Consider the following 13,393-nt stretch of genomic DNA (forward strand, 5'->3'; position numbering starts at 1 on the left):
AGAGCGTCGAGGAAGAAGAGACGTATAGAAAAAAAAAAAGAAAAAAGAATGATGCTGTGTATCATGAGAGAGGGGGAGGGGCGTGCATGTCAGTCATGTATCATGTACCATCTGCTCTTTCCAATAGTCTACCGTCAGATACTCTGGTAGACGGACACCGCCCCAGACCCAGCTCTGACCGCCGCTGATGACGTAGCTGAGGCCGAAGGAGGCTACGGTGAGGAATGTTATGACGCGGAGGATATCAATGTAGAATGTGAACCTGTCGTCATCGTCGCTATCAATCTTCTTCCTGATCTCCTTCTTGGTCTCGACGGGCCCGTCGTTGTCGTCGTCGTTGTCGTCGTCGTCGTGGGCGGTCTGCTGCGGCTTGCGCTGCCGAAGCTCTGCGGAATCTGCCATCTCCGTAACTCGATACAGAGCGAGATAGAAGGGAAAAGGTTGTTGGAGGAAAGGAGGGGGGGTTATGGAATGTAGAGGAGAGATATATAAGTGCAAGACAGGCAGAGCGAGAACAGTAGTAATGGCGAAAGGACACGCTGTAATTCGTCAGATATATATTACCACTACTACCGTCGAGATACGAAGAGGCGAACTACGGAAACGAGGAATCTTGCGGTCGACCTGCAGCGTGGCCTCCCCCCCCCCCCCCCCCCCCCCCCCCCCCCCCCCCCCCCCCCCCCCCCCGCGGCTCCGTCCGGAGTCTTCTGGATGATCCGAGATGGCTATCTGACGCTTGTGACAGGCGCACATCCCGGGCCAATTCAAACAATTTAACCATGCACTAAGAACCCTCCCTGCACACGCCCAATCTGTGGAAGCAGGGCCCGATCAATCATCAATTCCATCCATATTCGCACAATTCATGACGACAAGTCAGTATCCCCACTAAAAGCGTCTGATTGCCGTCGGCCTCATTGGTGGGAAAGGCCCGTGGTCGTCGCCCCGACAACGGCACCGCACAGCAAATTTAGGGCGTGGGAGGCGGGAACCGGCAATGGAGTACAGGATTAGTGTCAATAACAATAATATTTGATTGCCTGACAATTATTATGTATTATGGGGGGATAAACACACCACAGATGATCGTGCCAGCAGCCATTCAACATAACACACCACTTCTGGTCGGATACGCACGCACACGCACACGTACACGCACACACACACACACATGATACCTACGACCGTCAAGGCCTTTGCCTGAGCGCCCCCGTATGCAGATACATACACGCACATACAAGGCACATTCGACATAACTTTATTCTCTTCTTCTCTTTCCTGTCCCCCCCCCCCCCCCCCCACGACACCAGTTTCCCTTGGGCTAACACATATCCCCCCCCCCCTTTCAAAGGAGAGCTACGGTCGCGCCAAGGAGACACACGNCCCCCCCCCCCCCACGACACCAGTTTCCCTTGGGCTAACACATATCCCCCCCCCCCTTTCAAAGGAGAGCTACGGTCGCGCCAAGGAGACACACGCACATACGCAGGCCCTCTGGGAAAAGGAGATCCGCCGAGCCCGCAAGGAGACGTTCAAGACGCAGTCCATCAACGTCAAGCTGCAGGAGGAGCTCAAGACGGTCCGGGCCGCTGTCAAGACTCTCGAGGATAGTGTGGAGCGCGAGAGGGAGCGTAGCCGCGTCCGCGAGCAGGAGGCCTTCGAGGCCAGGTACCAGATCGTCGGCGTCCAGGAGCAGCTCGAGGCCGCTCTGGCCCGCATCAAGCTCGTAGAGCAGGAGCGCGACGCATTCAAGACGGCCGCCAAGAATGAGGGGGTGGCTCGCGTCGCTGCCGAGGGCCGCATCCCTCTGCCGCTGCAGGACCCCACAGACGAGTTTGCCTCGCCGCCCAAGAAGACCCGGCCTGCGGGAGGCTCCCCACCTCCGCCGGCCGCCCTCAGCTATAGCCAGGGCCAGAAGAAGAGGAAGACGGGCAGTCGGCAGCAGCCCCGCTTCTCCCTCTCCTCCGTCGAGATCGAGTCGGAGCTCGCCACCGAGATGGAGCTCGAGCAGCTCACCAACCAGGTCCTGTGGGAGAGGCAGAGGGCCGACCGAGCGGACGAGATGATTGAGTTCCTCCAGGCCGAGTGCGAGATGAAGATCTGCCCCTGCGGACGGTCCAGGCCGCGCCCTAGTCCCAGGGCCTCCCCTCGCCTGGCGAGGGAGTCGCTCTCTGCCTCTGCTCGTACCGTCGAGGCCGAAGGCACCCCTGCTCCCGGTACGCCTGCCACACCTCCACTCCTCCGTCACTCTGTCGAGAGGTCGGACATACCGACGGAAGACGGAACGTCTCGGCAGCAGCGCCACCGCCACTCGGAGGAGGATATGGAGCCGGAGCAGCAGCGAGAGGAGCAGGTGCAGGAAGAGGAGACGGTTATGCGTGATACCCTCCCCACCCCAGTCCAGCAGCAGCAGCAGCAGCAGCAGCAGGAAGCCGACCTGCACCGTGAGATCGATGCAGACCTTGCCGTTCCAAAGGCTAGGAAGAGCTCCCGCCGTAGCACCCTGTTCTACCCCAAGGAGGGCATCTTCCGCACCGTGTCGGAGCAGGAGGCCCAGGCTCTCAAGGCCCAGAAGGAGGTCGAGGTCGTTGCCCAGGTCGAGGAGGAGGAGCAGGAGAAGGACGAGGAGGAGGAGGAGCAGCAGCAGCAGCAGCTAGCCGGGGAAGAGGAGCAGACCGAGCTTGAAGAGCTAGGCCGAGGCCGCGGCTATGCTAGGACACCGTCTGTCGAGCCCCCCTCGTTTGCCCTCCCTCGCAACCTTTCCCAGCGCACGTCTCTCATGTCTCTCCTCAACGCCCCCCACAACGCTGACGACGACTTCTCAACTCCCAAGGTCCCCATGGTGACCGACCCTGCCGAGATGGAGGGGTACGAGGACGAGAATGAGCAGCAGCGGTGGCGTGGGAGGACGGGAGAGTCGCAGGACCTGCCTCGGATGTCGGGCCACCACCGCCGCCGCCGCCGCCAGAACGACGACGACGACGACGCCAACGACGACAATGACAAGGCTCACATCGACAGGCTCGGATCCTCCCCCGAGCTACGACCCCACCAGAGCTCGACGCTGTACACGACGGTGACGACGACGGTGCCGGTCCAGGACGAGAAGCCAATGTTCTCTTCGACGTCGTCGCTGCTGGCGGACAAGCTGCGCACGCCCTCGAGCGGCGCAAAGGTCAGCTTCGACGCCAACAACCCCGCCCTCACGCCCACCATGACGCGCGAGCAGGCCCTGGCCAAGATCCGGGAGCGCAGGGGTCGCGCCCGCAGCGCGGAGAATGCCAAGGCCACACCGGCGAACAAGAAGATGGATGTCAAGGGGAGGAGGGATATCAGTGCTCCCACGAGGAAGTTTGGATCCAACAAGTCTAGGTGATTTTTTTTTTCCACGACTTGTGTGTGTGTGTGTATGTGTGTGAATTTTTCTTTCTTTCTTGTTTTCCTTTTTCTTTCACACTCTCACCTCTCTTCTCTTGTTTTCATTTTGTCGTCACTCACCAATTGCTCTTTTTCTTTCTCTGTCTTTTCTTTCTCTGTCTTTTCTTTCTCTCTCCCTTCTTTTCTTTCCTTCTTCTCTTTTTGATTGCGAGTCTATCGCAAGCTATACCGGGCCATTACTTTTTCTTTCTTTCTTTTTTTCCCCCTCTCTTCTTCTTCGTTATCCTGCATTTCCCTCTCTTTTACCGCCCCAAAAAAAGGCAAGCAAGGCGATGGTGGAGTATTCACATTGTTTTTTTTTTCCTTTTTGCTCTAGCTGTTAGAATAACGACTTGCTCTTTTCATCTCTTCATCTTCTTCATCTCAGGCATGGGATATTTTTATTTGTGCTTGTCTTCGGTTTTTGTTTTCCTTTCCTTTTTTTTTCTTTCATAAGAAAAAAAAAAGTATATATCCCTGGAGTTTGGATCTGGAGAGAGACGTTTGAATATAATCAGAGTATTCTACATGTTAAAAGTGCCAATGATGATATAAAAGTACATTGACGATGGCAGTTGGCGTCAAGACATGCATTGGACGTGCGCTGGACGTTTGTATATCGAGATATCATGTTGCTTGCTGACCGGTGGCTATGGCTCAAGAATGCCAAGAGGGATGTATATACGTGTATACTCCGTACAACAAACCCGAGAAGAAAAGGAAGAAGAAAGAGGAAGAAGAGAAGCAGAAGAGACACAAAGATTTACAGAAATGTCCTCGTCATATTCCTACCCAATTCAGAACTGACGGCATCAACCTTGACGGCAACGAGGACACAACGGACCGAGTCACCAACCGTCTCAACCTTGACGCGCCACAGGGCCTTCTTGACGGTCCACACCACGTCCCCGTCGAAGCCTGGGCCTAGACCTAGGTCCGCGCGCGCGCCCAGGCCCGCCTCGCGGTGCACCCTGCGCCTCTTGCGCGGGTTGTCTATCGACGACGAGACCTCCTCCTCCTCACCCCCCCTGTCCCCATCACGGTACGCGTGGGGGGGTGCGAGGTCGACCCCGTCGAGGACGACGGCGGCCTCGGGCGGGAAAGACGCGGGGATGGCACCCCCTTGTTCGGATAACGGCGACGGCCCGGACGGCCCGGACGTCATCTTGGAGCCTACCACGGCGAGGAGGCGGGCGACGCGGCCGGCCGTGTCGCCGGAGAATACGGCCGTGGCCGTGAGGGTAGCGGCGGGGCCGGCGGTGCCGCCGCCGCTGCTGCTGCTGCCGCCGATACCATCGTCGGCCTGGCGGGTCAACGTCACGGTTGCGGGGTCTGCGCCGATCTCGACGACCAGCTCGGCGGGTTGGTCGTCGACAAACGGGCGGGCGTACCAGACCCAGCTGGTGGCGTAGCCGGGGTCGAGGTCGGAGTCGAGATCCGGATTGGAACCGGGGTAGGAGACCGAGCCGAGGTCGGGAACGACGCTTATGCCCCTCTTCTGTATGGCCTCGAGGCGGATGGCGATCTCGCGACGCCGGCGGGACGGGTTGTACGACAGCGAGTGGGCGACGAGCTTCTGCTCCAGGCCCTTGAAGTGGAAGTAGCGGGCGTCGCGGGCCAGGGTCTCGCGGTGGGCCTCGCCGCGCACCTCGAGCGGGTACCCGCGCAGGAGGTGGAGGAGCTCGGCGAAGGTGTCGCCGCTGCGGTTGGGCACGCTGGGCGGGACGATGCTGGGCGGCCGGATCAGGTTCTTGCGGTCCAGGCCGGGGAACAGGTCATCCGGGTTGGAGAAGAAGGCCGCGAAGCCGAGGGTGAAGAAGTTGGGCGTGTTGCCCGGGTCGGAGAAGAGGTTGCGCGGCACCTGGAACTCGCGGTGGCCGATGGTGATGAAGATGTTTTCTTCGTACAGTTGGGAGTTGAGTTTTGGGACTGTTTGTCACCGAGGTCAGAACTTTATCCTTTTTTTCCCCTCCCCCTTTCCTCCTTCACTCTCTTCACTCTCTTCTTCTTCTTCTTCTTCTTCTTCCTACGTACGATTGTAGAATTGTGCGTCGGCAAATAGTCGAACAAAGTGCGTCCCGTCTCGAGGAGTGACGTGGTACCCCTGCAGGTGAAGGGCAATGTCGCGAAACGTCTCCGGGTCGCGATCGATGTACAAGGTCTTGATGCCACTGCACATGTCTAGGCCCTTGTCTTGTGCTTCGCGTATCTGGCAGGCAAAGTATTGCGAAAAGTATGAGGGGGCTACTCTCTCTCTCTCTCTCCCAAATCAGCCCGCATACATGCAGAAAAAAATACACTCACGCGCACGCGCCGCGCGCGTACACACACAAGAGGGACTGACCATCGGACGATATCGAAGCTCCGGAGAGCTTGAACAGCTCCCCGCCAATCTGTATGGGAAAGACGCGCTCGTGGGGGAGGATCGGCGGAATCTTGATGCCGTTGGCGCCGGTGCCGGGTTCGGCCTCGGGCTTGGGAGAAGGGTGGATGGGGATGTCGGGCCCTGATGGCAAGGGAGGTGGATTCGACGTCCCATCCCGTGGGGTTGTATTTGACATGTCTGGTTGCTTCTTCTCCTCTCTTCTGCTGCGCTTCGGTGATGCAGGCTGGCCGATGCAAGGTTGGGAAGGAAGGAAAGAAGAGCAGCAGGTCTGTAAAGATTTAGAGAGCTTGGGTGGGAGCCTTAGGAGAGGGTCGATTGTGAGGGTGGGCCAAGGATGTTGGCTGCTGTACACAATGTATGTTGCCAATTGTCAACATGATATCTACTACTCTCAAGAGTGCTTTTCCTACATAGGACCAAAATGGTATATTAATTTGCTCCTCTCCTTTCTCCTTTCTTCTTCATCTTTCTTCTTCTTCCTTTTATTTTTATTTTTATTTTTTCAAATTTTACTTTTTACAAGTGAAAACATCAGTCAATGATTGAAATCATTGTCCCATCAGCTCAACACCTCGCCTGACAACTCCCACAACGGCACCCGTCTGCACCACCTCGCTACCGCCACCGGCAACGCGGTGCTCGACCTCTGCCAGCCCATCAAGCCACGATATCATGACCTCGGGCTTGACCTCTAGGCGGGATAGCTCCTCGGCCAGGGCGGTGATGATGTCGGCCAGGGCCAGACCCCTCGACACCTTGAGGGCGTTTATGGTGGTGAGGCAGCTGGTCACGTCCGACGTCTTGAGCAGGACAGACATGATTTCCTTGATGGCGTCGGGCGGGGCCGCAGCGATGCAGTTGTATATGGACTCCGTCGTGATGATCTCGCGTTCGATCTCGCTTTCGGGGATCTTGGGGGCGTCTCTCGGTCGTAGGGGGGTACCTTTTGCGGACGGTCAGTCGATCGGTTCGTGCGAGCATGCGAGCACGTAGTAGAAGATGTTTGCAGTATAGGATCCTCAGAATCCTCATTGTGGAAGAGCCGAGCGTAGCGAGGAGTCTAGAAGGGAAAAAAAAGACTTACTGGAAGCATGACAAGCCTGCAAAACATTCAAAGCCCGTCTCATATCACCATTACTCAACTTGACGAGGGCGTCGACGGCCTCGGCTCCGATCCTGACCGACTCCTCCTCGACCACCTTCTCGACTAGGACGCGTATGTCCGCCTCCTTGAGCGGGCTGAAGCGGAACCTCGTGCAGCGGCTGAGCAGCGCGGGGCTGAGCTTGTGTGCGTAGTTCGCGATGATGCAGAACCGCGTGTTGACAGTGTACTTTTCCATGATGCGACGGAGTGCCATCTGTGCCGTGTTGGTCATGGCGTCGGCCTCGTCCAGGATGATGAGCTTGTATCCCGCCACATTCCCGCCTCCCGGAGCGGAAGAAGAGGAGGAGATGCCGCCGCCACCCATGTTGAAGATTTGCCTGGTGCTGGCAAAAGTCTTGATCTGCTCTCGCACCACGTCTATGCCTCGGTCGTCCGAGGCGTTGAGCTCCAGGACCATCTGCCGCATGTTGGACGTCCCGTAGATGCGACGGGCCAGGGCGAGGATGGTCGACGTCTTCCCCGTGCCGGGGGGCCCGTAGAGGAGGAGGTGAGGGAGCCGGTTGGACTCGACGAACTTGTTGATGGTGGCTAGGATGTCCTGGTGGCCTGAGACGTCTTCGAGCGTTGCTGGACGGTACTTTTCCACCCTGAAGTCTTCCTAGTCAGCTGCTTTGTTCTTTCCCCCCTCTCCCTCTCCCCCTCCCTCTCTCCCCCCCCCCCTCTCTCTCTCGGCAGCATACAGAGGATGCAGAGAGGGATGGAGTGAAGAGAGAGGGGTGGAGCGAAGAGAGAGGGGTGGAGTGGAGAGAGAGAGGCTGTATGTAATACCATGGCAGATTGTCCTCGGCTTCGACCGGTAGGTTGGCTGCGCTCCTCTTGCCCTTGTTCACCTCGGAGGTGAATGTGACGTCGGCCGCGGGGGCGTCAATGTCCATCTCGTCTTCGATGTCCGACATGGCTGCTGCTGGATTCCGGTCCTTCTTCCCGGTCTCTCTTACCGGACTGGAAATCTTCCTTCGTGAGCCGTCCAACTACTGAGCTTGAGAGTTTGCTGGTGTACTCAATCGAGGAGAGGCAAAGCGGATTTGGATGGATGATTATGCAAGGAGCTTTGGTTCCAATGGGGGGTGTGGGCCACTCTGGACGCGCCTCGACCGCGTTTCGAGCGTTCCCGCTCTGATAACCTGTCAGTCATGTCCAATCTATTAAAATCCCTGCACATCTCACCTCTGTTTTTCATTTTCTTCTTCTCTTCTTTGGTTGTTTACTCTTCATGTATGTATGTATATTCTTATCCCTCCTCTCCCTCTGTTTTGTCATACTCGAAAAAGGGTATAATATTATCGTTAAATATAAAAGGAGAAGAAGGAAGAAGAAGAGAGAGAGAGAATACTGGTGATACTGCAAATATTCACAATATATATATATCCATAAATGATACTCCATGGTTAAGAGATAAATATAACAATAAAACCCCCCAAAAGGGGAAAGGAAAAATAAAGGAGGAAAACATGATAAAAGGAAAGCGACGCCTATCATCAACATCACATGCCCTGGTTCCTAACCGCTCAAATCATAAAGGAGGAACAAGATGAAAGAAGGAAAAAAAGATAGAGAAGTAAAGATTGGATTAACTCCACCCCCCCCCCCCCCCCCCCTTATATCCTATATATAGAAGAAAGGAAGCGAGATATAACAAAAGATCAACCGAGAAGAGATGAGAAACCCGAAAAGCGCCGATCGTATTGTATATATATGCCCCACCTCAACTCGACTCGAGTTGATTCGTCCCCAGACCGACAAGCTCAAAGGTCAGCGGTATAAGGGCCGTGGCAAGCCATGCGATGCCTGAGATCATTTAGCTTCACTGTATCGTCCGGAGGGGAGCAGGGGAGGAAGAGAGGGAAGAGAGGGGGCTCACCAGCATAGACGATGAGCTTGGTGACGACCTCGACATCGTAGCGCACACGCGGCTTGATGAGCTTGGAAAACACGGCGCTCTCGTCAAAGTCGCCTTCGGCACCGTAATCGACCCCCACCTCGTTCGACTGCCTCGACGGCGTGGCCGTTTCGGCCGTGGCCTGGGCAGCGTCCACCTGTCCCATCTGCTTCTCGAAGCGGTCCACCCCCGAGGCCTGGGCCACGCTGCCGTTGCGGTCGACGCCGTCCGCAGACTTGCGCTGCGTCTGCGGCTCGGGCGGTTCCCTGCTCCCCGACTTGCTGCGGGGGCTGCCGTTGCCGTTGCCGTTGCCGTGGCTGTTGTTGTTGATGTTGATGCTGCTGATGGACTCCTTGCGACGCTTCTCCCTGTACGCGATGGTCTCGTACGCGTCCGCGGCGCTCTGGGGCCCCACGGAGACGGAGCGGCCGCGCGTCTTGGGGTTACGGATGCTCTCGACCATGCGGGGGAAGTCGGAGGCGGAGGGGAACATCGTGTCGAGGCGGGAGCCGGGCGGGACGGTCTCGTACTCGCTCGCCGGGGTGAAGAAGCGGCGCGGCAGGGACCATCCGGAGTCCTCGATGAGGCGGAACAGGGTGGGGAGGGTCCTGAGGAGGAGGGGCTTCATGGTCTCGCGCCAGAGGAAGACGATGAGGCTGCCGAGGACTATGCGGGCGACGTTGACGGCCGGCCCCAGCGACGCGACGTCGACCGTCTTGTTTCCGTAGGCGTGCATGTCCCACGGGTCGTTGGGTATGCGGCCGTAGGTCCAGGTGCCGGCCTCGAGGCCTATGACGACGCCGGCAAAGGCCACGCTGTCGTCGAAGCAGGGGCAGTCGTCGGCCGGCTCCGGGTGGATGCGCACGAGGATGACGATGACGACGCCGGCGATGACGGGCGCCACCCAGGAGCTCGTGTGCATGTACTCGTCCAGCGGAGGGCCCAGGCTGAACTCGAGCAGCGAGATGACGGTGCCGAGGACCGACCCGACGACGACGTCCAGGAACCCGTGCATGCCGCAGTACAGCCTCCCCACGACGATGGACGCGGAGTAGAAGTAGGCCAGCACCTCGAGGGCGAGCTTGGTCGTGGGCGCGAGGGAGTTGTCCGGGCTGTGGAGGAGGAGTATGCCGTACACGGCCACCGACAGGGCGTTGGCGCTGTGCGTCGACGGGAAGCCGTATTCCAGGGCCGCCGAGCCCGACATGGTGATGCGGTTGAGCGGCGGGGAGAGCGGTCGCGGAAGTGAGTAGAAGTCCTTGATGAAGCCGGTCCAGAAGACGCCGAGGGCTAGGATATGAACCAGACTACACAGGCACGCGCACGCGCGCACGCACATGCGCACACGTGCCTCTCCGTCAGCTCGACGCCTCTTCTCGGCCATGTCCTGTGTTTGCGAGAAAGGGGGGGGGGGGCAGAAAGCAGACGCGCACAGAGAGGAGAAGGAAAGAGGGAGAGGAAGGAAAACATACCCCTTTCCCAAGGCGGGATACCCGCACCAGAAGCATATCGGCAGTCCAACCATGAAGAAGGTATGAGTGCCCAGATTGGCCGTGATGGCAAAGTAGCTGTCGAGGGCGGGCGTGCGCAGCTTCTCCTGCAGCCAGGCTAGGTACGGAGTCTCCCAGCGGATCAGGGGCAGAACGCTCTGTCGCAAGTCATATCGCCACTTGGGGAGTGCTCTCTTGTCTATACAATCATGACGAGATTCCCGTACGTTAGTTAGCCTTGATGTGCTCGGTCATCCCCCCCCGCGTATCTTTCTTCTTCTTCTTCATCATCTTCTTCTTCTTCTTTTTTGCGCGCGCGCTCGAGCGCAAACGAGAGAGAGGGAGAGGGAGAGGGAGAGAGAGGGGGGGAGAGAGAGGGAGAGAGGGGAGTTGTGAGGAGTTGTTGTTTCGCGCACAGTGATCTAGACTTCGTAGACCCGCATCGGGCGGACTATCGTTCGCGACATCATCTTTGGCCGTCATGACGACAAACGGTCAAGAGAGAAAAAGGGGGAGGGGGCAGCGACTGCCAGTAAACGGTCTCAGCAGAGTTCGAGGTCGAGGTCTAGCGGGCGACAGGCAGGCGGGTGTTGGATGATTCGGACAGCCGTCATGGCCTGCCTCGTTCTGGTAACGACGAGGAAGAGGAAAGTGCTCCTTCGTTTCTCTCCTTGGGGGAACAGCCCAGAGCGCTTGGTCTCGGTGGAATTGGGGTCGACGGGCCAGTGGTGATATCGTACAATATGCGCGGGAGAGAGAGGGGGGGGGGGGGGGGGGGGTGGGAGAGCGAGAGAAGGGATACAAGGTAATGGGTAATGGGTAATGTGGGTTTATTCGGGTCGTGGTGGGGGGAGATAGTGTGAGAGGGAGTGACGGGGAGGGTTGGGATACGGGGCCCTAGCATTTTAGAGTGCATCGTTACTGTTTTACCTCTGGTTGGCATGCGCTCCTGCAGCTCGATATTACCACTACAGATTACAGGTCTACGGCAACCTCACTCCGTACTCGTAGTGGTATGGCACGGTATGGGAATGATAACCACTGGTATACCTGTAATCTATCTGCATTACATGTCATCAGATGATGAAATAGTATTGCGAGTATGTATTTCGTATGATAGATGCCAGATGATCTGCAATGCTACTCATCTAATCTGTTTCCTATCGTGTAATAATAGATGACGGCCCAGATCTGTAATCGGCAGTTGGTACATGGACTCATCTGGCTCACCTCTCCCCTTTCCTTGAACTCGTTCGGTAAACCCTGATAGACCTGCTCGATAAAATCGTCGACCCCGTCCCCACCACGTCACTGATAAGACGCCGACGCGCTACACCTCGATCTGGGGCGGTGAGTCGGGGACTCTCACTCTTCCTTGATACTGCCGCCTCCCCTTCTACGTCGCGTCAAGCGTCCCTGCGTACAGGGTAAGATTGTCTGTAAATTCCGTAAAACACCGTAGAACCATCGTCATCACTTCTCTGCCCTCCTCCCATAGATACTGTTCACATCACCGTCCTGCCATCTCCCGATCCAAGCATGATCATAGCAGGTAAACACTGCGCCATCGTCGGCGCAACAGGCACGATCGGCACCGCCATAGCCAGAGCTTTCGCCTCCAAGGGTGCCGTCCTCTCCCTCCTGGGCCGTACAGCTCTAGACATGCAGTCCAAGATGGAACCTACCCTCTCGGTCCCCCCTCCTTCTTCTTCGTCTCCCTCTCGTCATCGCTTTATCAAGCTTGACGTCTCCTCTCCACAAGGAATCCAGACAGCTTTTGCTTCACGTGTAAGTCAGGGGAGGGGATCAAACCATCAATCGTATATATATATATGTGTGTGTGTGTGTGTGTGTGTGTGTATGTATATATGTATATACATGTATGCATCCTCCTCGTTGCTGAAAACAAAACGTGCTAGGACCCAAACGCAGTCGGCCCTGTGGACATACTCATCAACTGCGCCGGTATATCGCAGACCACCGTCCTCAAGCGTACTCCTGACGCTGAGCTGTCTGACATCCTCGGCACCAATCTGACTGCTACTATGCTCGTGTGCAAATACGCCAAGGTTCAAGATTGGGGTAGGTTTTGTTTCCCTCTTACCCTCCAACCCCTCCCCCGCCCCCTTCTTGTCTGTCTCCCTTTTCTCATGTCGTTCCTATGTCTCGACGTATACCGCCGTGTAGAGAGAAAGGGAGGACCGAAAACAGATGTCCGCTGACAATTCAGGCTGCATCGTCAACGTCTCCAGCCTCATGGCGAATAGACCTGCCGCCGGAGCAGCTGCTTATGCTGCCGCCAAGGCAGGCGTAGTAGGTAAGCCGTTCCACACACACATTCATCCTCGGACATTGTCAACGCCTTCTCAGATCTGTATATTTGTATTCGTGTGTGTATCGTGAAAGACGATAGCAGCAGGTCCCTTCTGTTTTCTTTCTTTCCCTTCCTGACCCAGATTCCAGGTCTCACAAGTGCCCTCTGCCTCGAAATGGCCACCCGTTCCATCCGTGTAAATGCCTTGCTACCAGGCTGGGTTGAAAGCCCCATGTGGGACAGTATGTTCCGTTTTCTTTCTTTCCTCCCCTGTATTCCTGTGTTTTTATTTTCATCTCATCTCAATATCTCCCCTCTCTGAATCTTTCTTTTTTTACATCTCCGTCCCCTTACTCTTTTTTTATATTTTTTTTTTTTTTTTTTACCTTTGCACCCAAGATATCGAATCCACTCCATATCCATCCGAAGAAAGAAGAGATATAAAAGCACAGAATAAGAAGAGAAGAGGAAGAAGAAGAAGCTAATGTACAAAATGACCGTTGTCCTGTGTGTTATAGATTTGCGGCCGACCCTCAAGGAGAAGTATCTTCAGAATACCCCGGCTCGTCGTGCAGGAACACCCGACGAAGTCGCCGACGCTGCCGTGTTTCTGGCTTCCAACGACTTCGCCAACAATTGCGTCTTGAACCTCGACGGGGGCTTGAGCGCTGCGTGAGAGCAGAAAGCAGCAGACGTCATTCGAGCTCGTGGTAGGGAAGAAGAGGAATGAAGTAGTCCCCTT

General features: G+C 56.5%; 6 protein-coding genes across 6 annotated transcripts in view; 2 read left to right on the forward strand and 4 right to left on the reverse strand.

Moving 5' to 3' along the window:
• The window catches only part of GMORB2_0072 (Cytochrome b5-like Heme/Steroid binding domain), a gene marked incomplete at both ends in the record, with an annotated part of 992 nt that extends 590 nt beyond the window's left edge, over positions 1–402 (reverse strand). The window contains one exon of the mRNA XM_035462058.1: positions 109–402. Within this exon, the coding sequence (XP_035324988.1) occupies positions 109–402 (294 nt within the window). The remainder of the gene's footprint in view (positions 1–108) is intronic.
• Positions 403–997: 595 nt separating this feature from the next.
• Positions 998–3,370, forward strand: GMORB2_0073 (uncharacterized protein; the record flags this gene model as incomplete). The annotated part of the gene is made up of 3 exons (XM_035462059.1): positions 998–1,015; positions 1,448–2,842; positions 3,056–3,370. Coding segments are annotated over 3 exons (1,728 nt in total), but the record flags the coding sequence as incomplete, so codon positions are not given.
• An 810-nt stretch (positions 3,371–4,180) lies between these two features.
• On the reverse strand, positions 4,181–5,921 carry GMORB2_0074 (domain containing protein; the record flags this gene model as incomplete). The annotated part of the gene is made up of 3 exons (XM_035462060.1): positions 4,181–5,346; positions 5,452–5,661; positions 5,762–5,921. Coding segments are annotated over 3 exons (1,536 nt in total), but the record flags the coding sequence as incomplete, so codon positions are not given.
• A 430-nt stretch (positions 5,922–6,351) lies between these two features.
• Positions 6,352–7,864, reverse strand: GMORB2_0075 (replication factor C subunit 3/5; the record flags this gene model as incomplete). Its single annotated transcript, XM_035462061.1, has 3 exons — positions 6,352–6,746; positions 6,888–7,506; positions 7,763–7,864. 3 exons carry the CDS (start codon positions 7,862–7,864, stop codon positions 6,352–6,354), a joined length of 1,116 nt encoding a protein of 371 aa, XP_035324991.1.
• Positions 7,865–8,673: 809 nt separating this feature from the next.
• On the reverse strand, positions 8,674–10,820 carry GMORB2_0076 (acidPPc; the record flags this gene model as incomplete). Its single annotated transcript, XM_035462062.1, has 5 exons — positions 8,674–8,756; positions 8,830–9,043; positions 9,263–10,154; positions 10,320–10,536; positions 10,775–10,820. 5 exons carry the CDS (start codon positions 10,818–10,820, stop codon positions 8,674–8,676), a joined length of 1,452 nt encoding a protein of 483 aa, XP_035324992.1.
• A 1,056-nt stretch (positions 10,821–11,876) lies between these two features.
• Positions 11,877–13,327, forward strand: GMORB2_0077 (3-oxoacyl-[acyl-carrier protein] reductase; the record flags this gene model as incomplete). The annotated part of the gene is made up of 5 exons (XM_035462063.1): positions 11,877–12,029; positions 12,314–12,419; positions 12,568–12,650; positions 12,794–12,893; positions 13,170–13,327. The coding sequence occupies 5 exons, from the start codon at positions 11,877–11,879 to the stop codon at positions 13,325–13,327; spliced, it is 600 nt and encodes a 199-aa protein (XP_035324993.1).
• Between the last annotated feature and the right edge of the window lie 66 nt (positions 13,328–13,393).

The sequence above is a fragment of the Geosmithia morbida genome, assembly GCF_012550715.1.
Source record: "Geosmithia morbida isolate 1262 chromosome Unknown scaffold_0, whole genome shotgun sequence".
In the NCBI taxonomy this organism is placed as follows: Eukaryota; Fungi; Ascomycota; class Sordariomycetes; order Hypocreales; family Bionectriaceae; genus Geosmithia; species Geosmithia morbida.